Consider the following 27,067-nt stretch of genomic DNA (forward strand, 5'->3'; position numbering starts at 1 on the left):
CTGACACTGAGGTTTATCTCGAAGTAGCTCAGGGGGCTCTGGCCTCCAGATGGAAACTAGATTCTTGTAAGCCACAGTTTATTTAACAATATCTCCAAAACTGAGCATATCGCAACTCTTAATAAATAAAGTGTATCGTCAGGAGACACTTGGACAATAACGCATTCCTGTATTCATGTCAATAAAAACACCAGTGCCCCCAAGCTCCTCCTGTAACAATGAGTTACAGCAGTAAAGCAGTAGGGGAGGGTCAGTGTCACATATCAAATAAATGTCCTCCGTTATTAAAGGGCTGGAAGTTACAGACGGAAAAGAGAAATATTTGTTTACATTTTCTTTTAAGAAGTTGCTTCAAGGCCTCAGTGACTTCATTGTGTTTCATTCACTGACTGTGTCCAGGCCAGATTGCTATCACTTCACTGTTTTGTTCTGTTGCTCTGAGTGAGCGAGCGCTTGTATCACTGACAACTGTTTACCTTGTTCAACTTCATGAGCTGTGACAAAAACACTCCCTCTGCGTGGGCGGATGGCAGAACAGAGGGAGCTTTGGCTCTTGTGTAAATATTTAAAAAACCTCTCTGGAAAAAGTCTTTTTGTGAAGTTTGTGAGCTGAATAGAATTTCATACTCGCAATGCTGTTATACAACAGAATTTAACCACTAAAACCAAGTCTGGTTTTATGTAATATGTGTGCTTGCTGAGTACAGAATATGCAACCAGAAGATGTTGCAGCTTGTTTTACTGAATGTGTGACATCCATGTAAAGCAGATCTAAGACTTGTTGAGGCAACAGCAGCTCTGTGAGATGCTGCCATTTTCTGATCCCATCTGCTTGTTTACAGCGACATCACTGATCAGACATATGGCTTCTAATGGCTTTGATCTTTAGGGGATAATTGATCACAAATCATCAGCATTTCCAAAAAAAATTGCAATATTACTTTATTTCCTATTAAAATAGACATTTATTTTACATTTGCAGTCACTTTTAAGTAGCTAAGCTTCAGGTCAAAGGTCAGAATACTTTTTTTGGCCAGACAATGACCAGTGGAAAGTGGTGGTTAATGGGTCAAGGTCATGGACTGCTATATGTGCACTTAAATCTTTTGGGGGATCCTCGTTCTTCTGAATTTTGTACACATGAGGGGCGAACATTAAGAGCACAATATGATCATAATAGTGCTGTTCATACGTTAAAGTATGATGGTGATGTAGGCCAGTGATTCCCAATTGGTCCAGCCACAGGGTCTGAATTTTTCCTTCACATTAGTTCGAGGCCCACGCAGTTTAATACTTGTTTGGCCATGTCATTGAGCGAGTTTCCTGTCTCTGTCAAGTAGCTGTCTGTTTGTCACTCACTCTACAGCAGGAAACAACACTTCAAAATAACAGCTCCATGCTGGAAATTGACTGTACTTAGAAATAAAGTGTGTTTTTTTTACAAACTTGACACATTTGAAAGTCACTTGTGGTCCATTTAGAGTGGATCGTGACCCAACTTTGGACCACGACTCACCAGTTGGTAACCAGTAATTAATCTAATAAATCTAATAAATCTGTTGGCCGTCTGCCCCCAAGAAAAAAAAAAGATAACAACTCATTTCCTATCATATTATTCATCATAAATCATATAGTACACTATATGAATATGCAATAAATCAACATGCACAACTGCTGTACACCGTAATACTAGAACTGTTAGTATTAATAACACATCACAAGTTTGGAAAGTAATTAAGGTCAAATATGAATGAAACTTACACAACTGTGATGTGGACAGATGATGTTATTTGAAAACTTTTTTGTTAATTTCTCTTTTTATTAAGTTATATCAAGGTCCATACAGACAGCGTCATCACCTTCACAGAGTTTAATAACATTACATATAACCGTTTTCTGACCCTTCTGTAAAACACAGCTAGAGCAAAAGGTAATTAAAGTGAGTCAAAGTAATTAATACAGAAGCAAATAATGTCCAGTAAAGTGAATAAAAATACAGGTCTGAAAAACAGATACAAACTAGAACACCAAAAATGTTGGGGTGTGTCTTTACAACACTCAAATCACTTTACAAAAAGGTTAAGAAAAACTTAAAAAAGGACAAAAATTCTCTTTTCAAAAACTTGTCCTGTTGCAGCCAAATGAAAAAGAAATTATTTCAATTTTAAGACTTTTGCACATTGTGATTAAACTTTATTTGTGGAAAAATCTCAATCACAAATTATTATTTAAAACAGATTATTTTAATATTCTGAAAACATACCCGAAGAAAGTATTTTTCTTTACAATTTGCTGCATGCTTTATTTCAGGGGTCGGCAACCTTTACTATTAAAAGAGTCATTTTTGACTAAAAATAATAATTAAACAAAATCTGTGTGGGGCTGCAAAACACATTTGAGGCTTTTAAACCTTTGAACCCTCAACAAATAGGTGCGATTTCTTTCAAAAACATGGGGAAAAAAAGGCAATGAGCAACTTGGTAGGAAATGTCCCACAAATTGCAAATAAATAAATAAAATATTTTGAAAATTATTTAAAAAGATGGGGAGGAAATATTTATAATCATTCTTATTATTACATTTTAGAATTATGTTACAAAATTATTATGACTGTTTTTACTAATTTTCTTGTTTTTCATTTTCATTTCTTGCCAATTTTGGGGGTTATTTCTTCTTTTGTTGTTCATAGCCTTCCTCCCATGTGTTTAAAAGAAATCAAGCCAATTTGCTCAGGTTTCAAAGGGTTAATGAAGGTAAAACAGTTTATTAATTCTAAAAAAGCCTACACTAATAGTCTAAATGAGCATTCATGGTTTATCATAAGGTGGCTACTCTGCAGGGCACTTTTTTATGATTATTTAGTACTTTATCTTTGCAGAGCTGTCAGTGAGAGCAAACAAACCTGTCCATGCTCTATTAAATTCTCTATTTTATTCAGAGACTTTTACCTTTTTGGATTTGGCATCCATAGCTAACCAGCGAGGAAGACTCCAGACTAGGCTCTGCTATTGAGGTTTGGCAACAGTTCAAGCATAAGATGCCTGGCAGTGGATTTATTGTGCACATTTTAGTTGCTGAAATGTTAAAACATGTTTTTATTAAGAATAAAAGCTTCACATTTTTACAATATGTACCCATAAAGATTTTAAACTAGTCTACTTCTCATTGGGCCCCTTCCTAGTGCGCACCTTGAGAGCCATTAGAATAATTTACGCCCCTGTATTCAACGAATTACTGTAATTAACTAACTCAACATGCAGCCGGCTCACTTCTACTTGCTGTGTGACATATTGGCAGTGGCTTCACGTGCAGGAGACACCCCCCTAGCGCCATATTTGCGCACTACACCTCCATATGCTGAGAAGCTCTGCCCCCAGTGAAATTCCTGACTGCCAGGGTGATTCCTCCGGTCACCAAGGGCTGCTTCCTGCTGCAGCCTACCGTGTGCTCTGGGGCAAACTATTTAATAACCTCTGGATAAATGATCAACCACGGGAATGATATCTCCGCCGATAAAGGGTGAGTTATGTTTTAATAAGACATGAGACAGTGTGTGTGTGATATGTATTCTGCAGATGTTAGTGTGCGGGCTCAGTAGTGTGTGGAGCTGTGCCTTACATGCTATAATGTCCTGTCTTGGTTCGTGAAGCCTACAGAATTATAGGTTACCGTGTCTACCTGTTTTTCTGTCAACAGAACAAAGGCTGTTGTTGAGTGTTGGGCTGAATGCGTGTTTTTAAAGAAAGACTTGGGAACACGCCCTTGCTGTCTTTCTACCTGTATGAAAGGGAATGCTTTCAACTTCATGTGAATGCCCTCAAACTGCGGTCAGAGCAGCGCACTAACACACACTGGGGAAGTTACACCGTATTTTGTTCATTTGTCGCCACAGTGGCGACTTTGTTACATCCTCGCTTTGGTTAAACATCCGTTTTAAAGCGCTCCCTCCTCAACCAGAAACTCACACAGCCTCTGTGACACAGAGAAAAAGTCAACTATATTTCATACGGTTGACTGGATCCGCATTACCCCGGCTGGTGCACCGCAGCTCAGCTGTAAACTGTAACCTGCGGCGGCTGAGTTGACGCGGACGGATACACGGTAGCACTCCCAGCCTTAGAAAACAACCAGTAAGCCAGAAAACACACCGGACACTAGTCTGAAACCACTGTGGCGTGATTTGGGTTTTCAAGTAGTCGCATAAATAGGTTACTGAGGTGAGGCAGAGCAGGAGGGGGGGCTGCCGAGGCCATGGTGAAACCAGGGAGTTTCCTGTGTCTAGGTCCGCCTGCCTGGCGGGTCACAGGTAGGGCTGGGCGGGTAAACCTGCTCTGGAGTGACTGCTGGTAAAGTAACCTACTTTACACTATGCTTAAATTATTTTAGGTTTAACAACTTCCTTCAGTGACTGTTCTTAGCTCAGCAGCTTATTTTTGGTTTATTAAATGTCTTATAAGCTAATTAGCCAGGTAAAATTGGTCAAAAAGGTGTTCCTGTGGCACGTGCGCAGTCTGATGACGTCTAATTAATAACCGGTAATGGTTTTTTTTTAAGCTGCTGTATGTCTTCTCTGTTTTTGATCAATTTGTGATTTTATTGACAAAAAACATTAATGAATATTACACAGTTAAATTAACAAATAGGCTTTTGTTGTGTTCATAATTGGCGGGCCAACAATTATTAAGGTAACATTTACAAAGTGTATCTTCTGCCCAGTCAACCATCGAAAACCAAAATATATTTACAACGAATATCAAATATCACAATATTTTTGACCAGGTACCTCATTATCGATCACAGGCGTAGATTACGGGGGACACAGGGGGCACGTCCTCTAAGTATTTAGGAGGTGTACATTAGTCCCCCCCCCCCAGTAAAAACATGATAGTAGCAGAAGCAGACTTTGATGAAATTAAATATTAAACGTTTCCACTTCGAATTGATGTAGTAAAAGCACACATAGGTGCATAAAAACTGAAACAAAACCTACTCACTCACTTGATATGGATGCTGTGATGATATTGTAAGATTGACTGTTGGTGCCTTTATGAAATATTTACACAATGAGATTTTTGATGAATAATCATAAGTAATATGGACATAATGACCAAGGACACATTCACACTGGCGCTATTTGGTCCGTTTTAAACAAACTCTGGTCCACTTCCACGGATAGTTTGGTTCGTTTGGAGTGGTGTGAACGCTCATTAGAACTCTGGTGCGGACCAAACAAGCGAACCCTGGTCCGCTTGAAAACTGGGGGTCTCAGTTAACTTGCAAGTGAACCCTGGTGCGGTTCGCTTACAGTGGGAAATGCAAACGGACTATCCAGCAAACCAAAGAGAGGAGGTGATGTAGAGCGCAGTGCATTTTGGTGTTTGGTGTTTTTGTGGTGACCAAGCCGGCTGAAGGAGATGGATTTCCGTTTTCGGTCCTGGCTAATCGATGAGCCAGCTTTTCTTCTTCCTCATGCTTTATTTCATCCTGGTCAGTGGTCGTTTCGGGCAATACCGCCCCCAAACGAGCAGCTGTTGTAACTGCGTGACATTGTCCAGGTGGTTTGGTCCGCTTTAAAAAGTGCAGTGTGAAAGTGAACCGAACCAAATGAGGGTGTGAAATTTTTTGGCATTCCATGCCCAATCGAACCGAGTCCCCCGGACTATCCTGGTGTGAATGCGTCCTAAGTGGCAAATAATAGAACAGCTAGAACAGTCTGATAAGTTCAAAAATCTACATCATGTTACTGTAATGCAGTCTTTAAAATCAGGACATCCAAAATCTAAGACAATATCTAATCTCATCATGATATTGATATAATATCGATACATTGCTCAGCCCTATTTTAAAATGACTTAAAACTGAGAGAGGGAAGTCCTCTGTGTTTCGCACTTGTGCTTGCTGAATGACAAACGATTAATTGACTGTCAGAATAATGGATGTATTGCCTATAGTTATTCAGTTTATGCCAGGCAAGCAGTTTTATCAGTGTCTCTAAACATGTTTTTTAACTGATGATACAGTTATTTACAACTTTATTCCATCTTAAATACTAAAATGTTACATGTGGACTTCTATTTTGGGTTCCCTGCTCTTCATTTAGACTTTTCTTCTTTTAAATTATAAGGAGACTGAATGGACATGCTTACTACATAGCTAGCTACCCTGTAAGTAAAGTAAATCTCAGCAGCAACACACACCATATCTCAAATTGTAGCTGTCTGTGCAGAAGCAGTATGGTAACATAGTGTGACATTGTGAGAGCTCAGACCGACACTAAATGGTGACAACAACTGTTTCTTCCTCTCCATAAATTATGTAAGACCCTTATTATCATGGAGACTTGTATGCTGTGCGTGAGAATAACATTTGAGAGTTGTGCATGGATTCTTCTTCTCTTTCCGTCCCAGAAAAGTGGTGGTGGTTTTGCGTGACAGCTGCAGAGAGAATATTGGTAGCGATGATGACACCTGTCAAGAGCTCTCAGATGTGAGGTGTGTGCTTGAGCATGGTGAGCTACATGAGTGTGTTGCTCGCTTACAGAGCTCCCAGCATGTATGTATCAGTTAAAAGCATTTCACTGTAAAGGGTGAAGGTTTTCTAGATTTTTAACTCAAGTGTATTTCTTTAGTTATTCCAGTCACATCTCTTGTATTGTCAGGGCATAGTGCTGCAGTAACTGGCAGCACAAGATGTCAGTCAACTCCAACGGCCTTCATGTTGCCATGGAGATTCTAATAAACAAGAGGTACAGCTACCTTGTGTGCCTTCAAATGACTTTTAACACCTTGAGTATTTAATTAACTTCAGAAGAAAGGACTTGCTTATTCACTCCTTTATCTCCAGTCGACTGTCGGACTTCTTGGCTTCTGGTTTGTTTTCAGTGCTGTGCTAAAAGAAAAAAAGTTGAGAAAAGTTGCTCTCTTGGGAGGAAACAGGCAATATGTCAGTGTCATTTTTATCCTACTGTCTGTCAGCTCAGGGTTTTCCAGTCCAGCTATGAGTGTTTGTGTGATAAATGGTGATACCCATGGGGAAATTAGGTCACTGGGGCAGCAAACAGTGTCTTTCACAGAGGTAAAATATGTAATCACACATCACAAGAGAATAAGAAGCTACTAGAAACACTGGAAGGAATATCCAAATATTAAAAATAAGTCTATAAATAAGTGTGTGAAGTGATATACAGGCCCTGATCAATAGTCACAAGTGCAAATGGAATATAAATGCATTACTTAAGCATTAGTCATCAATATCCCACGGTGACATTTCGGTGCCTTTTTTTTTATCACAAGATGAACAAATCATTTCTTCTCAGTCATTACTCACAGTCTGAACACACAGATATGACGCACATATCGTTAAATTTAGTTTAACTTTCTGTCATTATGTCAACGTCCATAAGTCTCCTCAGAAATCATAAAACAAGTGCAAACTCGCAGTAGCTGTGACCACATATGGGCATGCATGCCAATTGGCATAAACAGCTGAGTGCCTTGCATTTTTGTTTTAGCTCTATGCGTTTAAAGTTTTTGCAGGAGTGCCCTTGAAAAAGTTTCAACTCAGAGCAGGAGAAGCACCCAACATTTGAATGGAGAGGTGGGCCTTCTGTGGTGGGGATGACTACAAGCGGTAGCATACATAGTTTGTGTTAAACTAAAGTTAGTTCACTTTAGGTGTCATCCGAGGCAAGCTGCAAGACATATCTGAACAAACTATCGCCTCAACTACTTTCTAAAATTTTGCTAACCATAAGTAGGCCCAATGATGGACGGGACATTGTCAAACTGTCCCAGACTCATCCTAAAATAAGCCTTGGATCGACCATCATCCAGGCGAAGCTCCTGGACCAGCTGATGGTCCTTATCGTGATTTCTCTTTCTGAGGGTCTCATACACCCACACAGTTTAACATTTCCTTGTGACCAGTGTACAATTTGGTAACAGCCTCTTACGTTCAGTAAGAGCCAGAGCAAGTGCCCTCTGCCCATCCATAAGATACAGATCTGTGAGTTTACTTCATGGCAAACTAGACTGAAAAACTTTGACATTGAACTAACAACTGCTGTCACTTACTGTCACTAGAAAACTGAATTGCATAGATATGTGAAATGAACAAATATGTTTATTTCTGTTGCCATTTTTTAGCTGTAACTGTACCATTTAAAGATATATAGTTAAACATGGTGGTCCTTATTTTATGCACTGTCTTTGCTAGTGTCTTTGATGAACCATATCCCCTGGCATGATAGCTAAGCAGTGTACTGCTGTGGAAGGTGGCAGCAGCAAAATGCATCTTAGCCACCTTAAAAAATCAATATCAGTCTAAACGTACACTATATATGGAATATTTTGACTGCTATACATAACACGATAACTGATGAAGGCAGTGGTAGACCAGCAACTCCCATGTTCTGTGAAGTAAAATGACTGTTTTTGTCAAAGGAGTCTGGTGGCTTTGAGATTACAGTTTTAGTTTTCCATCGGAAAGGGCAGACTGAAGACAAGATGAAGCACTGTTGTAATATAGTGTACACTTTAACTGATACTGATTTTGTTAGGTGGCTAAAAACTAACCAATTGTACCAGCATTTGCTCAGCGCTGTTTCAGTTTATGTACGTGACATGGTGGTTTCTATCCAGAAGTTGGGGCAGGCTTCAACAGAAAAAGGCAGTGGGGTGTGCCTCACATTTTGCCTACTGCAAAACCCGCTCAATTTTGTGCAAGTCTGTGAACCCAGTCTTAAGTCATGTGACATTTTGCGATTGGCCTCTACCATTGCCAAATTAACTTTTAACCAGTTGGCATGAATACAAAAGGCACACCTTCACACACACACATTTGACCTCCATGCCAAATTTCAGTCTCCTAGGGGCAAAAATTGTAGCCGCCAAAGGGTGGGGAAATTTTTTTGGACCGACCAACCAACTGACAGTGTGAGCTGCTGGTCCCAACTAAAACAAGACAGTCTTTCTAACGTCATAACTCACCTAAGAATCATCTTGTTTTTAAGTTTCCTTTAGTATCAGAGTAATATAGTGTTTCTGTGCTTACAAGAACTGTTAACAGCTAATTCAGCATGCTTTTAATGTTTCCAATTTGCCAAAGCGGTTGCTGGATTTTGTCTGAGGGGGTCCCACAGTATCAGACCATGAAAACCCTAGGTTTATAACAACTGCACCTCTGTCCAGCTAATGCAGTTGTCAACAGCTGGTTTATTTACTGATGGCTCAGGATCAGCTCATTGTGGTTGCCTAGTAACACCGGCTCAGAAATGCAACAGGTAAAAGCCAGATGTGATTCAAGCATAAGGGTTTGAGTCAGTGTTAGTCAGAGATACCTCTTACTGAGAGCAGATAGAAACTGATAGTGGTTTGTAATCAACACTGCATGCATGCTAACGATCTTTTCAGTCTATGACGTGCAGAGTCTAATCACTCAATCTTTTTAAATGCTAATAGAGACTCTGAATCTGTTTCTCCAGTTCCTCAGCTGTGTGTCTCCCTGCTTCCATGCGCCTCATTCACATCTCACAAAATATCTGAGGGGTTAAATTCTGTGACACTTGGGAATGTTTATTGAATTCCACAGAATTAATGACCCTCATTTGCTCAGTCATGGACAGGAACACAGCGAGCATGTGACCAGGCCAGACTTCCACCACAGTGACTTGCTTTAATGTTCACTCGTGTCCCAGCATGTCTCGTGACTGCGGTGGTCATGGTGTTACCTCCTCTCAAGCTGAAGTGAAGTCATTATGTGGCATGAGCTGGTCGTCTCTTATTATGGTGTGAGCGGAGATGTGTTATCATGGTGTTAATGGAGGCTGAGCTATGAGGGCGTCATGGTTACGGAGGGAGGGATGAGGTGCCAGCGTATGAGCTGCATGCTGACGGCTGGACGTCACAGAGCTGGCTTCATTTCTTTGAATGACAAAAGCAGATATGTTTAATAGATTCCGTCAAAAGTCAGATCACAGCCTGGTTATCCAGAATAAGTAATTTGGTAATTAGGTGTTTATCCCCAATTTTGAACTTAAACCCATCAGCTCATGCTGGGTAAACATAGGTAATATAGGCTACAGCATTAGCTCTAAATACATATGAGCTTTTTAATAGCATCTTTGCTCAGATTGGCATTATTCCAAGACCACATGTTGTCTCACGATTCAGCCCTGGTGGAGAGAAATAGTAATTTCCTGAACATTTGTCTCTTTTTTGCTATGCTTCAGCTGGATTATTATTATTCTAACGGAGATAAACTGTTGTTTCCATGGCGGATCAGTGTAAAAACTGTGTTGAAATGGTACAGGAATCAAAGACGTGCCATAAAAGGCGGCGGGATTTCAGGATTAATCACTGCTGAGTGTGAATGAGCTGCGGGGGCCTTTTCACTTCAATTCTGCAAGAAGAATGGATGAACAGTTTGCCTGGAAGGAGGTTTCAAATGAAAACATGATGGATCATCTCATCTGGTTCATTAGATGCTTAATTTTCCGCTCTACACAGGGAAACTGGAAGTACTCCCTCAGCTCCTTGCTTGACTACTCGTACAGTAAGAGTGTCTTCAGAGGTTCAGGTCAGCAGGTCAGTTTGCGGGGAAACAACTTGGTGGTTCAGTGACTTCAGATTGGCTTCAAAGGGACAATGTTTCAAGGCAAGAAAAGACCCTGTCTCATCCACATTAATTTTATAGTGACATATTCCTTTAAAAAGATTAAAGGGACAGCTCACCACAAAATCAAAAACACATATTTTCCCTCTTACCTGTGGTGCTGTTTATCAGATTGTTTAGTGTGAGTTGAGTGTTGGAGATATCAACCATAGCGATGTCTGCCTTCTTTCCAATATAATAGTACTAGATGGCACACGGCTTGTGGTGCTCAAAGCGCCAAAAAATACATTTAAAAAACTCTATAGCAATGTCTCTTTCCAGAAATCATGACTCGCTAACTCAAGATAATCTACAGATCTTGTTGTGAGCAGTTTCATGTAGGAGCTATTTTCTTACTGCTGAACTACACCCACCAACCGTGTCACCGTGCAGAGGGAAAGGTGCATTTACTCATGGACGAGAGGGTCATGCTTGTGATGCCGTGATATGTAAACATTAATGATGTCCTCCTCGGCTGTAGCGTTAGCTAGCTCAGTGATGCTAGGTGAGCTAGCTGTAGATACAGTCTTGCTTTTAGGGCTGTAGTCTCCTGGTCGACTGGTCGATTATTTGGACGATATGCTCTCGTCCAACCAAATTCTCATTGGTCGAATAATCGCCGTGTTACTTACATAAAGAGAAAAGTGCTACATCAATAGCTTTCCAGGATTAGTCCATTATTTCCTGCAGCGGGAGGGACAGGCTAAGTTACCTGCGAAAATGGGGGTGTTGTTTACGCAACGTTGAACTGACCTCCCATCAGTTTCTGTATACTGACACCTTTTCCCCTAGTGGAAACGAAGCTTGTATTTACTTGTATGTCACAGATAAGAAACAATAAATTGTGAAGACAGTAAAGCCTCCACTAAAATAGCATTTTAAGTCTTGTGTGTGATTCATCCTTTATGGATACATGATTTATCCTGGCTTCATATGAGCAGAGGGAATCTCTGCTCGTCGCTAGGCTAATTTATACAATGTAAGATGCCATAGGCTGGCACTAATAACATTAGCATGTTGTATTTGTGGGGGAATGTGTCCAGATAAAGTGTTTGTCTGTGAATGCTGCGTTTTATAGTGAAGCCAGTTTGCGTACTTGTGTTTGAAATTGTCTCTATTAAGCCATGTTTAATGTGTGTTTTGACTCAACCAAGCTTTACAGCACTTAAACACAGTCCTCCACTGCCGACTATCGTTGTGGAGGTGTAACTGCAGAGTGACGCAGACACACCACTGCACAAGTAAAAATAACGTGACTTTTTTTTTTTTTTTTTTTTTTTCCCCCCCACGACTAATCGATTAGTTGAAGATTATGTACAACATCAGTCGACCAAGATTTTCTTTGGTTGACTACAGCCCTACTTGCTTCTGCGCGGTGATGGTGGGTGCTGTTCATTCATTCATTCTTTCATTCATTATCTGAGAGAGGAAGAGGAACAATATGTATTTTTTAATTTTGGGGTGAACTGTCCCTTTAAAAGTTTGTGAGTGTGTTATGAGGTCAGCAAATACAGTAGGTTCTGAGTCAGTCATGACCTTTCCTGGAGTTTCCCAAAACAGCTTCAGAAAGATCTGTTTTAGATTGACTCTTAATCAGCTCAAGCTGCATCTGTAACAGTAACACGCATTTCTGTAGGAACCGCAGAGAGCACGTTGTGCCTGATGTAAAAATGAGAATAATGCTGTTTGAGATGTTACATTACATACTGCCATAGTGAAGTTGTCACAGTGTCCAAATTTCCACGTGTTCGCTTGAGCCGCTGATAATCGAATCTCGCCAAGAGGCGACGCTGACTGCTTCTATTGGACATGATGTGAAAGGTGCAGCCGAGCAGAGCTGATTTGTTTACAGCGGCTGACAGCAGACGTCTTGTGACTCCATAACATCGCTCTGGCTCTGCGCTCAGAGATGAAAGTGTTTTCTTGGGCTGTTTGTGTAACGTTGTTTGTTTACCTTCCCAGTTTAGGCTGCTGGATGTTTATCCTGTTGTTGTTCCTCAAGTCAGCGCTCAGGTTGTTACACCTGTTAGCTTGTGTGTTTTATTTTCTCTCCATATGGTTTTATATTTCAGAAGACATCTTTAATCATGAGTGTTGCATTGGGGCATTTGAGTCTCGTAGTTGTTTTTTCTTGTGTAGATCAGAATGGGAACACCCTGGTGCCATGTTACCTCCAGGAATTTGGAATAAGTTTGGCACAGAAGTTTCCCTGAACAATGATTCATGTTTTCACAAAGTGAATAAAATGGCCTTGTGAGAGGCTATACCCTTCATACTTCATGATTGCTGTGATAATGTTGCCCTTCCTCATCTCCCGCTCCTTGTTGCCAGTGTTTGCCAGGACAAACAGACAAGCCGGCAGCTCAGCAGGGGTCTTGGATTACTGTGAAGAACCTGCCAGGGCTCCCTGCCTCCCTCCCCTCCACAGTGGGGGATTCCTATTTCAGCTTCGGACTCTCCCCGCAAACTTGAAGTGGTTCCGCTTACCAATTTTCTCTGGCATTGCAAAGACACAAACCACATGTGAGAACACCCGCAGATCCTGTTTCACTTCAATATAGACCTCAGAGGCCGGCCTCTCGCTGGGCCTGTGGTGAGCATGTGTACTGTACAGTTAGCTCAGCGGGAAGTATCTGAAACGGTTAGAGGTGATGTGTGGAGTCACTGACTCCTGCGTTTTGTCAGGGAATAATCGATCAGCTTTTGACTGAGCTGCTCTCTTCCCTCGTGGCTACACTCTGACTGAACCTGGACCACGCACTCATTTAACCCTATTAATCCCTCATTTAGCTGTGCGCCCTTGCTTTTAAGAGGATTAAAACAGGTGATGGAAATGCCTCTGTGATTGTGTCCAGCTTGCTTAGCAGTCATTATTCATGGGTAAATTCCTGCAGTAGAGTATTAACAGTTCCTAACCACTCCCATTCTAATACAGGTCCCTTTAAAACTAGGGTTCTTGAATCACTGGGCCCAGGCGCCAGAACCAGACCCCACACACATTTAAATCAGAATGTATTGCTAAATATAGATGAACATTTCTTTAGAAGAACATGTGTAAGAGAATTCACGATTTGAAATTAAAAGATTCAACATTTTGCTAAATCCACGTATCGCTTTCTTGCTTTCAGATAAATGAGAGGATCTATACCTCTCTGATGTCTGTGCACTGAATATGAAACTACCACTAGCAGACAGCTAACCTAGCTTCGCATAAAGACTGGAAACGGGAACACAGCTGGCCTGACTCTCACCAAAGGTAACAAAGTTCGCTCAGCAGCACTTCTGTAGAATTGTCACACAATTGGACATTTGTGTAATTCATAATAAAACATGGGATTTTTCCCCCTTATAAGTAAGGATGCACCGATTTATTGGCCAATATTCGCCTTGTTGACTGCCATTGGCCTATCAGCAAATACTTAACGATGGCACCGACGATGATTTTCCAATGTGTCACATTAGTTTTGCACAGGCTATAAACTAAGGGTGTCCCATCATCTCGGGGTCAATATTGAACTTATTTGGGACAGAGATCTTGGACACCTTTGGCATGAAAGGATGCAGGCAACTCATTTTTGTCGTGTCAGAGGGCACGGCCTGTTAATACTACAGTGTGAACAACACATTTGTGTTGAAATGTGCAGGAGAGTTAGTTAACTTCAGCAGCCGCTGACCTTAACATTTTGAGCTCTATTCAGTAAAAATGAGTATTGAGCAAAGGTAAAGTCTAAAGTTATTATGGTGTGTTCAGATGTAATCTTGTTAAATTTTACTCTGGGGCAAAAAAAGCAATATAAAACATATTTAAAAGGGAATTATGATACATAAAGTAAAATGGCTGTTGAAGCCGTTTTTTTATACAAGGTGTTTTCCGTTTGAAAGAAGTTTATATTCAAGGTTGTTTCATAAATTTGTATGATTGAATTTTTGCCTCTTGCAAGACAGTGTAATGAAGGGCTGAATGACTTTAATTCTTAGTTTCTTTTCATAATGAAGAATTCATCCTTTACTTGGAAAAAATGGGGGAATAAATAACAAAAAACAAAGAAACATCAGTATCAGCAATTGGCTAAGTTCTTATTCTGAACATCGGTATCAGTGTAAGCCCAGAATTTCATGATCGGTGTATCACTAACAATAAGTGTTAATTGTCCCTGAGGTAATTAAAGTTTGAGAGCCCGGGTTTAAACAGATTTTTAGATCTGAATGACCAAAATAAGTTAAATTGAAACAAAGTCATCTGTTTGAGACATTTCTACATCCAAGAGGATTCAAAAGTTACCCATGTTAACAAAGGCTTTTGGAAAACCCAGCTTCCCTTGAAGTTTGGAGCAGGATCAGCAGCAGCTGGCTGGTGCTGCTGGTGAGACGGCTGCAGAGAACCAGTTGAGGGAGGATTTGTCACCTTGTGAGGATGATTCAGGCTTTTAAAAATGATTTGCACAACGAGCATATCCAAATATGCAGTTGCGCAACCTTCAAAGTATTTTCAGTCGTCTGTGTGACAGTCACGCAAGCATGCATATACACACACAACACTCAATCACAGATGTGCCGACACCACAGAACTGGGTCATAGTAGATGTTTTGTGCCACTGTGTATTTTTGGACCCAGTGAAGTGTGTTTCCCTCCAAGTGGCAGATAAAGATTGCAGTTTGTGCTCTAAATCTGGCTAAGTGACTCTTTCCTGGAGTTGTGAATGCAGAAAAGCAGGGGTGTCTGGTGAGGAAGATGAGCTGCTTGGTTTCTCACCACCTTTAAGGCGACTGGAGTCATAAATCAGCCATAAATCTTTAGTGCTGGAAGCCGGGCCTCAGAGTTTCAGTGCTGGTTTCGATTGGGAGGCGTAGCACAGCTTTAGACCATGTCAGGACAAAGTGGTGGTATGAAAGACGAGATAGGAAAGTGTTTGAAGCACTCTGGATGATTGATGCAGATATTAGAAAATAGGAATGTGCTCACTTCCCCTAAAATATTGCAGATAGATAACTTGAAGACCAAACATACTGTCATAGCCTCAAAGAGCCCTCTGGTAAGTATCACCTATCTCTATCCTCCATAGGGTTGATGGATGTTTAATGGCAAGTGTGTGCGGGCTGGCTCAAAGTGCACATGTACAGAGAAGTGAATGATAACTGAGCAGAAATTTTATGTAGGGCTTTCTGAGTTAAGTTTTAACTACATGTGTATTTCACACCTCACATTTTTATCACACTCTGAGCTGTCTGAGAAGCTGTGTGTGTTTCTGTGTGTGTGTGTGTCATGCAGGTATGATTCGTGAGTGTTTACGGCATGCCTCAAGCTACCCATGACTCACTTCTCTCTCTCCCTTTGTGCAGTTAATCAAAAGTGCTTTTAATGTGACTCTTTTGAGCCAATTCAAGCAGCTCTCATCTTTTACTTCACTCACTCTGACCATACCAAATCAAGTGCACTCAATAAACGTCCTCCGATTATCCACAATTTCCCCATAATGCAGTCTTTAAACCCTCCACCTGCTCCAGGGACCATACGTGGAATTAGTCTGTGGCTTTATACGGTGTCCTCGCAAACTATTTGATGCTTGATTTGGCTTCTGCATCTGTACATGATGCCATCAGCGCTTTTACTACATGTTGATCCTCTTGGGAAAGAATGCAGCTTGATTTTACTGGAAATGACTTCATGTAGATCCAATCAGCCGACACAATTCCCCTGTAACAGCCACTGATAATAATTCATGCAGTTATTAAGCACTCTGGATGAAAGTACCTATCCAGCTGGAGAAGCTTAAAGTCTTTAAGTCTGTAATTTTGCATGCATTTAGTTCCAAGTATGCATCAATAAAGGTTTGTTTTGTTCATTATGTACGTTGATGGGCGGTGTTCACATTTCCAAACTGTAGCTTGTCTCGCTGTGGTGGTGTTGTGTCATCAGATAGGAATGCTGCACAGAGGGAAATAATGATTATTTTCAATCACAGCTGACAGAGAGCAGTTTCAATCTTTGCATGCTTTTTATTTTCAATTTATGACATATTTTGTATTTTTGTGGTTTGTGGGAAGAGATGTAAATATGGCCTTACCTCAGTGTCAGTAGATAAGTGCATTATTAGGGAAATGGCAGTGTCTAATGCCGGCCTTACACTAAACTACTTTTCAAGCAGTTAAATTTAACTTGTTAATAAAATCACGAGAGTTTCACCTCAGTCGCTCCTGTTACCTCAATTGTTTGGTGTAAAATGGTCATAAATCTCAGTCCAAGCTGTCTTAAGTCTTTATCTTGTCTTAATGTTCCCACAAAATCAAACATGTTTGATATTATCTAAGTTTTTAGTGCAAATACTGAAGTTCAATGACATAAACATTGATAACAACCAACAGCAACACTCTTCAGCACCAAACACAAGGCAGCAAACGGAACACACTCTAGGCTAGAGCTGCCACTAACGATTATTTTCATTGTCGACTAATCTGTCGATTATGTCTTCGATTAGTCGACTAATCATTTTAGCGAAAAATGTGTTAAAATGTTGAAAAATGTCGGTCCGTCTCTGCCAAACCCCCAAATTATGTCATCGATGTCTTGTTTCGTACTCATGCCAAAGGGTTTTAGTTCACCGTCATGGGAGAGTGTGTAAAGCTGCCAATATTTGAACGTAAGAAGCTGCAATAAGAGTATTTTGGGGTACTTTTATAGTACTTTTCTATGAAAAATGACTCAACCTGATTAATCGACTACTAAAATAGTCACGATTATTTTAATAGTCGATTAGTCGACTAATCGTTGCAGCCCTACTCTGGGCAGGTGTAGCAACATGAACAAGTCTTAGTTCTCTCTGTGTGGAAAAGTAGGAGAAATTGGCAGAGTTGTGGAGTGCCCAAGAGTTGGTGTTAAATTTGGCATGCATCTGATCCACCAACCAGCACTTATTTTAGTGAAAAATCAAACGGTTCTCCTCTCATTTTCACAGTCTCCTCCCACTAAAATTGCACAGCTGACCGTCGTAGGCTGGTAGCAAGTTGAGGTGACATAATGCAAACTGTAAAGCTTATACACAAATACAGTTTATCTTTATGGATCATGTTGATGCCGAATTGACAATAACACTTTGGACGTTTGATGCCTTTTGTCTTGTGTTTGCAGAGTTAAGTGTTTTTTCAGACACATAAGGAGTTGTTAATATGTCAGATTTCTTAAAGGGAAAATCTAGTCTAATCTCTTGCATATAGTGACCCTGCAAGATCCTCAGCCTTTGCAAAATCTGATAGTGTGACTAAATCCTCACATTGTCTGTGAGAAGGTGTCAGTCTAGAGTCTTTTCTTCTAGTGTGTGGTTGGCAGACGACAAAGGCACTGCTCCAATAGCAGCCTGTTGCAGCAGCTTGTGTTTCCATCAGTGAAACAAAATCTAATTTTCAGAGAGTGCATTAATAATACAAAAATGTAAGCCACATTTCTCATTCTTTTGTTAGACATCCGAAGGCCTCGTTTCATTTTGTGTTAGTTGCCAACTGAATATAAATGGATATAGATATACATGTGCTTTCTGCTCTGTTTTGTGTGTATTTTTTCAAAGAAAGTAGCAGATTTATCAAGATCTGAAATAGAGAAAGAACAGTTAACTCTTTGTGACACTGTAGCCAGCCAGCATTGGTTTGTATTTAACTTGATTAATGGCCAAGACTGTAAATCAGTGAATCTAAATTGGATTTCTGGTGTTTGACCAATCAATTAATATCTCATTCTCTCTACTATTCTATACATGCCTCTCAATGGCTGAAAATGATAATAATCAATGTTATCAACAGCAATTTTTCAGTTTAAAGGGAGCTGGAACATTTTTGATTTAAAGTGTTATCTCAAGCCTCTTAACAAATGGATCCTGTGTTTGTGTGAAAGTGTTGGTACAGATGTCACGTGACGCTTCACTGAAAGAGTTTCATTATTTTCAAATGAAGCATGTCCTCGCCACGAGCAGTTCATTTTTTTCAGTATCATTAATGCCATCCTCTGAGCGTTGCTGCTGTGATGGTTTGGCTCAGGAGCATTGTAATGAAAATTTAACACCCATTATACTGATACAATTGACTGTTTATTAAAAGTAATGATATGCAGGTAGAACGAGGACATTTTGTTTGGAGCAGTTCTCTGAATTTCTTCTTAGTTTAGTTGCTGTCATGACTTCCTGAGACTAGCTCCCAAACTGGCAACACCTCTATCTCATTGAACGACTCCAGCTTTTATCTTCAGCACGCTCTCTCTGCGTTCGTCATCTCCAGGCTTGTCAGTGTCAGGCTTAAATAGTTTGCTGTGTGCCAGAGACTTTAAACTGCCTCTGAACAACAGTTGTCAGCCGTATGGGAATAAGAGCAAATTGCTGTTTCACGGTAGCAGTGTTTCTTTTATCTGGAACACTCAGCTGTAACCTCCTGAGAGCTGCCTATAACGCAGAGTGTCACTGCAGGTTTGTAGCCAGGACATTGTACAGCAGCTGCAGATGAACACAGGCACATCTGAGGATTTATGCATGAGGGGTGCTAACAAATCTGAAATGATAAAAAGAGATGTGATGAAGAAAGCCTGTGACTTGAATGATTGATTGTGTAATGTTATTTATTCCATGCAGACACCGTCTACGTCTTGTTGGCTCCTCCTGTTTCTGACAGTCAAACGTGGGCAGGTTTCCCAGACATTTCACATTCTGAATTCAAATTTCCTGTCTGTCTCACCCCCCCTCCACTCCCCTCCAGGTTGATGTTTCCTCACCGGGCGCCCCCAGGGTCGCTTTCAAGCCTGACTGCCGACAGCTCACCACCTCTGTCAGCCTCTTGAGCGAGCCAGTTGATCGCCTCTAGCTCAACAACACCACGCACAAGGTTCCGCTGCGTCTGCCAGCGGTCCAGCCGAGCAGCCTCTGCGTCGCCCTGAGCCCAGCTGCCTGGGCGGAACTGCATCACCATGGACACGGAGTCCACTTACTCGGGCTATTCCTACTACTCCGGACGCTCCCGGGGATCCCACAGGCATGGGTAAGACTAAATCCTGCTTTGTCGGTAATTCTGTTTCTGCTTTTACCTGGAGGGTATGTGCCAGAGCGTCCTTTATTAATCACCATATCCCTACCGGGGCTGAGGCTGCTGTTCAGTAGCTGAACTTGCACTTTGACCTCCCTCCCTACTCCCAAATACATATCTGTTGTAACAGTTTAACAAATGACTATTAAGCCCAGTGTTACAGTATAATTCTCTGGTGTATCAGTGAAGTGAAAAGAACACATTACAGATAAGGGAGACACCCCAGTCATGTCAGCATCAGATGAGATATAGACCACTGTGCGCAGTTTCAGCGTCAGTGTAAGGCGAGGGAGAGCTGCTGCTGCCTCAGTGCAATTTGGGTGCATTTACACCTTTAATTTCATGTGGTCAAGCACTATACGATTACAATCTGATCACCCAAAATGCATTTTAATGCAAGGCGTAAAGGGGGTTTAAGATCATGTGGTCATGGGTCACATATCTCACAGTGGCCAGGCACTGTCTCACTCCCTCGTCCTCTCCTTGCTGTTCTCGTACTCATTACAATCTGCAGAACGCTACCAGAGGAGACAGCAGATGTTTTTGCAACTGAAGTGTAGAGGTGTGAGATGCTTATTTTCTGCCTTATGTTCCACACACAAGACCGCTCCCTCACCGGAGCAGCACCAGTCTGTATTCACCCATCAGAGGCACGGCAGCCTTCAGTGATGATACCTGTGACACTGAGTGACTACAGACAGAGGCTACATCCACACTAATATGTTTTTGTCTTAAAACACACAAGTATTGCGACATTTATGCCAAGCGTCCACACTACTCCAACCTTTTAGAACCCCTGAAACGGAGACCTTGGAAAACACTGCTGACCCTGTTTTAGTTTGAAAACTCCAGGGTTAGGTTTTAACATGAATGGGTGGAAACAGAGACTTTTAAAAATGATGACACAGACACAGATGTTTGCTCATCCAGTGGGTCTTATTAGTCACAACATGTCAAGAAAAAACATTATAGCTATGACTGCATATCTTCTTGATTTCATCCTTCTTGTCTGGGTACTATTTTCCCATCACCATGGCTTCTTCCAATAATGGATGATGCTCCCGGCCAGTACCACTCTAATATGTCACTGTATTTTCTTTGCAATGACTCCCAATCTGTTTTACGCAGTCTTGACTGCCTTATACTCGTGTTACTCTCACAAACACTGGTCTTACTTTTTGCCGTCGCTGTAGTATTTTCTTCTTGCAGAGTAGACCGTCTGCTTCCTGTTTACATTGGTACACACATGCCTAGTGTGTGAATGGTTATGTGATATGCGTTTCAGGCGTGTTAGTATGGATGGAGATTAATTCTGAGACTGTGCCAAAATGCTCATGTGTATGGAGTGTGGATATGGCCAGTGAGATGTCGTGGCATCAGAGCCAAAGTAGCACATTTTTCAATGAATTCATTTTAATCGGCTTAAGAACTAGATATTTTTTTACGCTCTCATACTGACGATTCAACGGGTAGAGTTTCATGTACATCCAAGCCAAAGTGCTCCAACTGTCAGTCATCTGACACGGACACAAGTAGTAGGTGTTCTAAAGGGTTCTTAAATAAATACATGCATATTTACGTCTTAAAATATTGATTGAATGGTTACGTTTTCTTTTCATCATTTCAGTCTTTTCTGATGCTTTATAAAACTGGCAGAATCTGTTGCAGCTTTATTTGCTTTCTCATCTCTGGATTTCCACTCCCTCAACCTTCTGTTTCCTACACGTCCCCCCTCTGATCCCACCTCTCTAGCCTCGCATGTGTGGAGCCCTCAGCTTGTGTAGGCACATTAGTCTGTCAGCGTTGAAATGGTTGTGGTTGACAGGCCTCAGGAAGGCAGCAGGAGACAGGTGCTGAAGAGGGCCGACTGACTGACGGCTCAGTGGACACGCCGAGAGCCTGAGAGGAGATGAGAGCAGGGCATCGGAGATGAGGATCCTGTTCCACAACAGCCCCTCCCTTGTCACTGACGGCCCCCTCCTGCGCGTTCGCCATATATCTCTCTTGGTTTTCCATTCCCACTCTGGTTTCCACCTGTTGCCGTTTAAGCGACTTTGTGTCCCATGTCGACGACCACTTTCTGTCACCATCTCATTCCCCTTCACTCTTTATCCTTCTCGTTCTTGTCCTCTTTATCTCTTTTTCTCTCCATTCCCTCAGCTCATTTTTTTTTTGCTCCCATGTGTCCATCTTGATATGAATGCAGCAGCTGCCCCTTTCTCACTCGCTCTTGACCTCTCCTCTGTATCGTCTTCGCCCCCCGCTTCACCTCCCCGCTTCTTAAATGGATTCCTGTCTACTCTCTGAGGATGGGTTGGCGCAGGCGTATCACTTGTTCCCCACTCGCTCGCATTCCCCGGGGCAGGAATGTGACCTTGTAGCTCAAAGTTACGCCATGCAGAAGTGCTCGTGCTTCGTTTGGATTTAACGATGGGGGGAGAGGTTAGTGTGTAATGGTGGTAGCGGTGGCGGCGGTGGTAGCCCCCGCTACTTGTGTTTCTGAAGCCTTTAAGTGAGTGACAGCAAATTGGAAAGAAACATACTATATGGACATTCCCGCCAAGCGCCTTTTCCGCTCCTCCGCTCCTGCCATGACTGTGCCAAAGCCACCGGCTGGCCTCTAATTCGATATTCCACAAAAAAGGAAAAAATTGTTGCCTTTGAAACCTCTTGCCATCCCTATCTGAAGGTAATCTTTTCACACCAAGGGGTGCCACACGAGGCAGTTCTGGATCACTGTAGTCTAATTACATTGATACCTGGAACAAATGCAGGCATGTGGGAGTGCGATCACATACAAACAGTCACACACAGTGACATTATCATGACATTGTGCTTATGTATGCATACTTGTGAGTAAATGTTAAACATAATTTGTCAGAATATAATAGAAGAATGGACTGGGATTGGCTTAGGTTTTCATTAACAGACGGTGCAGGGTTTTTGGAGTTGTTTCCTCACATAGCTGGCTTTTTGCCCCCCCTACCGTGTCAAACAATCTTCAACTGGTGTCCAAGATAGTTCCAAAACAAATTCCCCCAGCTCTTCAGTAATGGCAGAGTAGCAGCTCAGTCCATGGACGTTACTTGTTGCCAAAAGCTGAGACAAAACATGCTGATGACACTTGCATGTAGAAATTATTTTTATTCCCTTCTGACCATGTTCACTCGCACCAGAGCAAAACACCAATACACAAGAGAGCAATCGTTTCCTTAATTATGGATATTACAGTGATGCCCATGCATTGTTGTATTAGCCAGAATCCAGAGCTGCACAATTAACTGAGACGGAAGGATGCTAATACGATTTTCAGTCCTTGGTTGTAATATTCCATTACCACGTGAGCTCTTAGAAGTAGCAAGAGGCTGCCAGTTTTTGTTTTCATGATATTGTTGATGGAGATTTAAATGTTTTTACCTGGTAAATCAGAAGGATTTGGTTTTAAAATTAAAGATATGATATTTAGGTTTTCTACCTGCAAAAATCAGTCTCGTACTCATACTCGAGACATTTCTGCCATGCTAACCAATTTAAAGGGACTGTCCACCCTAAAATCAAAAATACATATTTTTCCTCTTACCTGTAGTGCTGTGTATCAGTCTAGATTGTTTTGGTGTGAGTTGCCAAGCGTTGGAGATATCAGCTGTACACATGTCTGCCTTCTCTCCAATATAATGGAACTAGATGGCACTCGGCTTGTGGTGCTCAAAGCGCTAAAAATACATTTGAAAAACTCAACATCAATGTCTCTATACAGAAAATCATGACCTGGTTACTCAAGATAATCCACAGACCTTGTTGTGAGCAGTTTCATGTAGGAATTATTTTCTCTCAACCAAACTACGGCCGATATTTCCATCACTTTGCAACTCACACCAAAACAATCCAGATTGATAAACAGCACTACAGGTAAGAGGAACAATATGTATTTTTGATTTGGGTCTGTACTGTCCCTTTAAGGAGTATGGTAGTTTGATATTGAGCTACTTCACTTCAGTTATCCTCTCAAAAGTTCCCCAAAGCTCGGCCTCTTCACTCTGTCAAATTTGAGTATTTAAATGATCATGAAATTGCAAATCTCATATTAGCAGCTGCTCATGTGGAAAATTGGTTCTTTTGACTGGTGTAACTACCAATTATAGGGCAGCACGCAGCATTGGCACGGGACTGAGTGAGTCATTTGAACTAATTCATTCACAGTTCTAATTCCATTTGGGGGCTCCTCGATGATACGCCTCTTAAAGGAGACGTTTTATATATACATCTTATATAGATGTGTAAGTTGACCGTTAAATGTTTTGATTTTTTCTGACTTTAGTAGCACAGTGACTACTGTGATAATGAAATGTGGAGCCGTAAAGTCTTAAGTCACAGCTCCTGAAAGTCTGAGCTAACTCAACAGAAGTGCACACACTCTGAATACTGATGGACAATGACTGGGCGATCTCTGAGCACAGAGCCTGGGGGCTGCCTGACCACTTCTGTAAGTTTCTGAAACCAACTATCCAACATTCACACCCACTTCACGCTGTGCTAGGGTTTGATCCGATTTTAGCTCACTTTTTTTCCACGCTTCACACAACTGTTCCTCTCTTACTTTTCATGTGAACAGCCGAGTGCGACACTATGGATGCCCTCCAGGAGAGACTTTCTGAGAATGTGCTCTGTCACCCAGGCATTGAAACGATATCACGTCTCCTACCTCTCTGTGATGGACAGCTTTTCTCGTTGCTTTGCAGTGTGGTGGTTTGGAACAGCTATGACACTTCTGATTTCTGGCTTCATACGAACCACCTCTGTTGTATCAAAACTAGACTCTTTTTTTTTGTCACGGGAATGTGTAGCATTGTCTGTATGAAGCTAATCCTGAGGAGCAGCCAGGACACATGATGTCTTATCACACCCAGTGCCCCTCACAGTCAACCTGGGTCAACACCAGACGGCACACACTACAGTGGTAACTATATTTAGTACTGTCAGTCATTTTAAAGTTATAATTATCACAACAAAGAGGTTTGAAACTTTAAACATATAGTATGTCATTTCTGCCACAAGGGATCTCAATTGCAGTCAGTTTCTCCTGGTTAGGATTCCTTCCGTGTTCATTGTTCAGGAGGATTTTACCACGAGCAAAATTATCCACAGAGGTCTCCTCCGCTCTAAAACAATCAGACCTTGTGATTAAAACCAGTAAAAACACTGAATAAAGCAGTTTCACACTAGAAAATCAGTGTTTGTCTGATGCTGTTTGGTTCGACGAGGAGCTCAGATAACGGAAGATCAAGACATTCAGGACGTTTTTACCGGGAGCCAAATTATCCTCAGAAGTCTCCTCCTCCAAAACAAACAGACCTCTAAATTTAAAGCGATTAAAAACACTGAATAAACAGTTTAAACATCAGTGGTTCCCTGACGCTGTTTGTCACTGCAGGGCCTGGAGTCAGCTGACACTAATGTTTGCTCAGCTTATCTCTGTGATAACTTAAGATCCAGATGTCTGCCAACTAAAATTCTTTATCTGTTTAAAACATATAGTTAAAGACAACCAAGATTTTAAGTGTTTGTAAAAATGTGGCTTAAAACTGGATAAAAAGTCAATTTCTGACAGTTTCTGGTAGATAACCACAACCCTAATGCATGCCCATACGGGATTCAACGTCACTGACAGGTGAAGGCGACCAAATGATTATTAATTAATGATTAACATTACAGATTTAGTAGTAGTAGTAGTAGTAGTAGTAGTAGTATCAGAGTTGGGACTGACATTCAGGCATTTCCTTCTTTTTGGCGCCCTCTTTGGCAGTTTATTGAATTGTGCAAACAGGAAGCCCCATTGACAGGAAGTCCTACCAACAGGAAGTTAGGTTATAAAGCCTATGTAGGCCTCAGGCCTCAGTATCATACAATTCCAGCCATCAGAGGGTTGTCTGCTGCAATCTTTTGTTTTGTCTCGGAAAGCATTGACAACCAGTATTTCTGAGACCTTTTTGAGTTCATTGTTGGAGGAAGTGGATTTCAAATTTGTTTGTAACCATGTGTTTAATTCAGCCATGTTGATTTGTCACTGTTAAGCATTTAGCTCTCATGCTGTGAACCACTCAGTATATATATATATATATATATATATTGTGAAAATAATCCTCCTGTGGTATCTCTTGGTTTCCTTTTTTAGTTTATTCTCTAAATTATCTTAACTATGATTTCACCATGCTAACAGGGACAATGCTAAAGATGCTGATGCTAACAGTGCTAATGCTAAAGATGCTAATGTTAACACTGTTGGTGTTAACCAAGCTAATGCTAGCAGTTTTTTTTTCTCTCAAATTTTTTTTAATAAAAAAATAAAAATTAAAAAAAATCATGTTAACCAAGCTAATGCTAGCAATTTTCATGCTAATTATGCTAACACTAATTATGGTAAGCTAATCATGCCTGTGCAGATGGTGTCCCTTTGTATAGACCTTTCAGTAATTACAATACAATATTTGTTATTTCAGTTTCACTCCCTGTTTACAAAGTTGAGTGGACAATAATTGAAGTAGCTTGAATGCGACATCCTGATGTCTCTGTGAATTGGAGTTTGGCCTGCTGTCAAATTGTGGTTGCTACACCTCAAGGAGGACAGTATAGGGACATTATTGGAAATGTTTGGGTAATGGAAGTGTACAACTGAACAAAATATCATATTGGTCAAGTTGTTTTTGGACATTTTAATGTGGAAAATTACATATTACATTTTTGTTTGTTGGACCTATTAAGATAAATATTTTCAAGGAAATTAAATATCAGTTCAAGTAGAAAATTAAAGTTCATGATGGAGAGCGCTGTCTAATAACCCCATCACACACACAGCTCTTGATTTCCTGATTGCTTGCTCTCTCCCTCCCTCCCTTGCTCCATAATGTGTTTATGGGTTTGAGATGACCCAGCTGAGTGTGTGGTTGGTCAGTTTTTATTTGGCTTTATGACTCTACCCATTTGGCCGAGGCCGAGCCGTCCACCAGTGCCTTGGCTGCATTGACACAAAACTGTGTGTCACACAGGTGTGTGGGTTGGCCTGCCAGCCACAGAGAGAACAAATTGGTCCACTGACAGTTTGGCGTGCCATGCTAGTTGGCTCTACCTCTCCAATAGGCACCCTGCTATCGCTCTCCCTCTGTGTGAGGTGGAGAATGCGACCACAGTCACACTCATCCTCAGGTGTTAGAGGGAAACAGTGCTCCAGAGTCTAATTGGCAGGACTCTAGCCCAGCTCGCCAGGCATCTCTGCCCTCACAGGACCCCTCCTCCCTCCGCCTGTCCTCACTGTTCCAAAATGCCATACCCGTTTCAGAGATCCATGCTGGAAGTCAAATTCCAT

The 27,067-nt window shown here is 41.3% G+C and overlaps 1 protein-coding gene across 3 annotated transcripts in view; it reads left to right on the forward strand.

The window, feature by feature from the left end:
- Positions 1–3,373: 3,373 nt before the first annotated feature.
- LOC117250110 (vang-like protein 1) overlaps positions 3,374–27,067 on the forward strand; it is a 70,333-nt gene continuing 46,639 nt past the window's right edge. For 2 of the 3 annotated variants that reach the window (XM_033616122.2, XM_033616124.2), the window contains exons 1-2: positions 3,374–3,519; positions 19,384–19,662. In XM_033616122.2, coding sequence (XP_033472013.1) covers positions 19,592–19,662 — 71 coding nt within the window. In that variant the 5' untranslated portion in view covers positions 3,374–3,519; positions 19,384–19,591. Of the gene's footprint in view, positions 3,520–13,778; positions 13,907–19,383; positions 19,663–27,067 lie in introns of all 3 variants that reach the window. The other variant, XM_033616123.2, reaches the window with a different exon arrangement.

The sequence above is a fragment of the Epinephelus lanceolatus genome, chromosome 24 (genome assembly GCF_041903045.1).
Source record: "Epinephelus lanceolatus isolate andai-2023 chromosome 24, ASM4190304v1, whole genome shotgun sequence".
Classification (NCBI taxonomy): Eukaryota; Metazoa; Chordata; class Actinopteri; order Perciformes; family Serranidae; genus Epinephelus; species Epinephelus lanceolatus.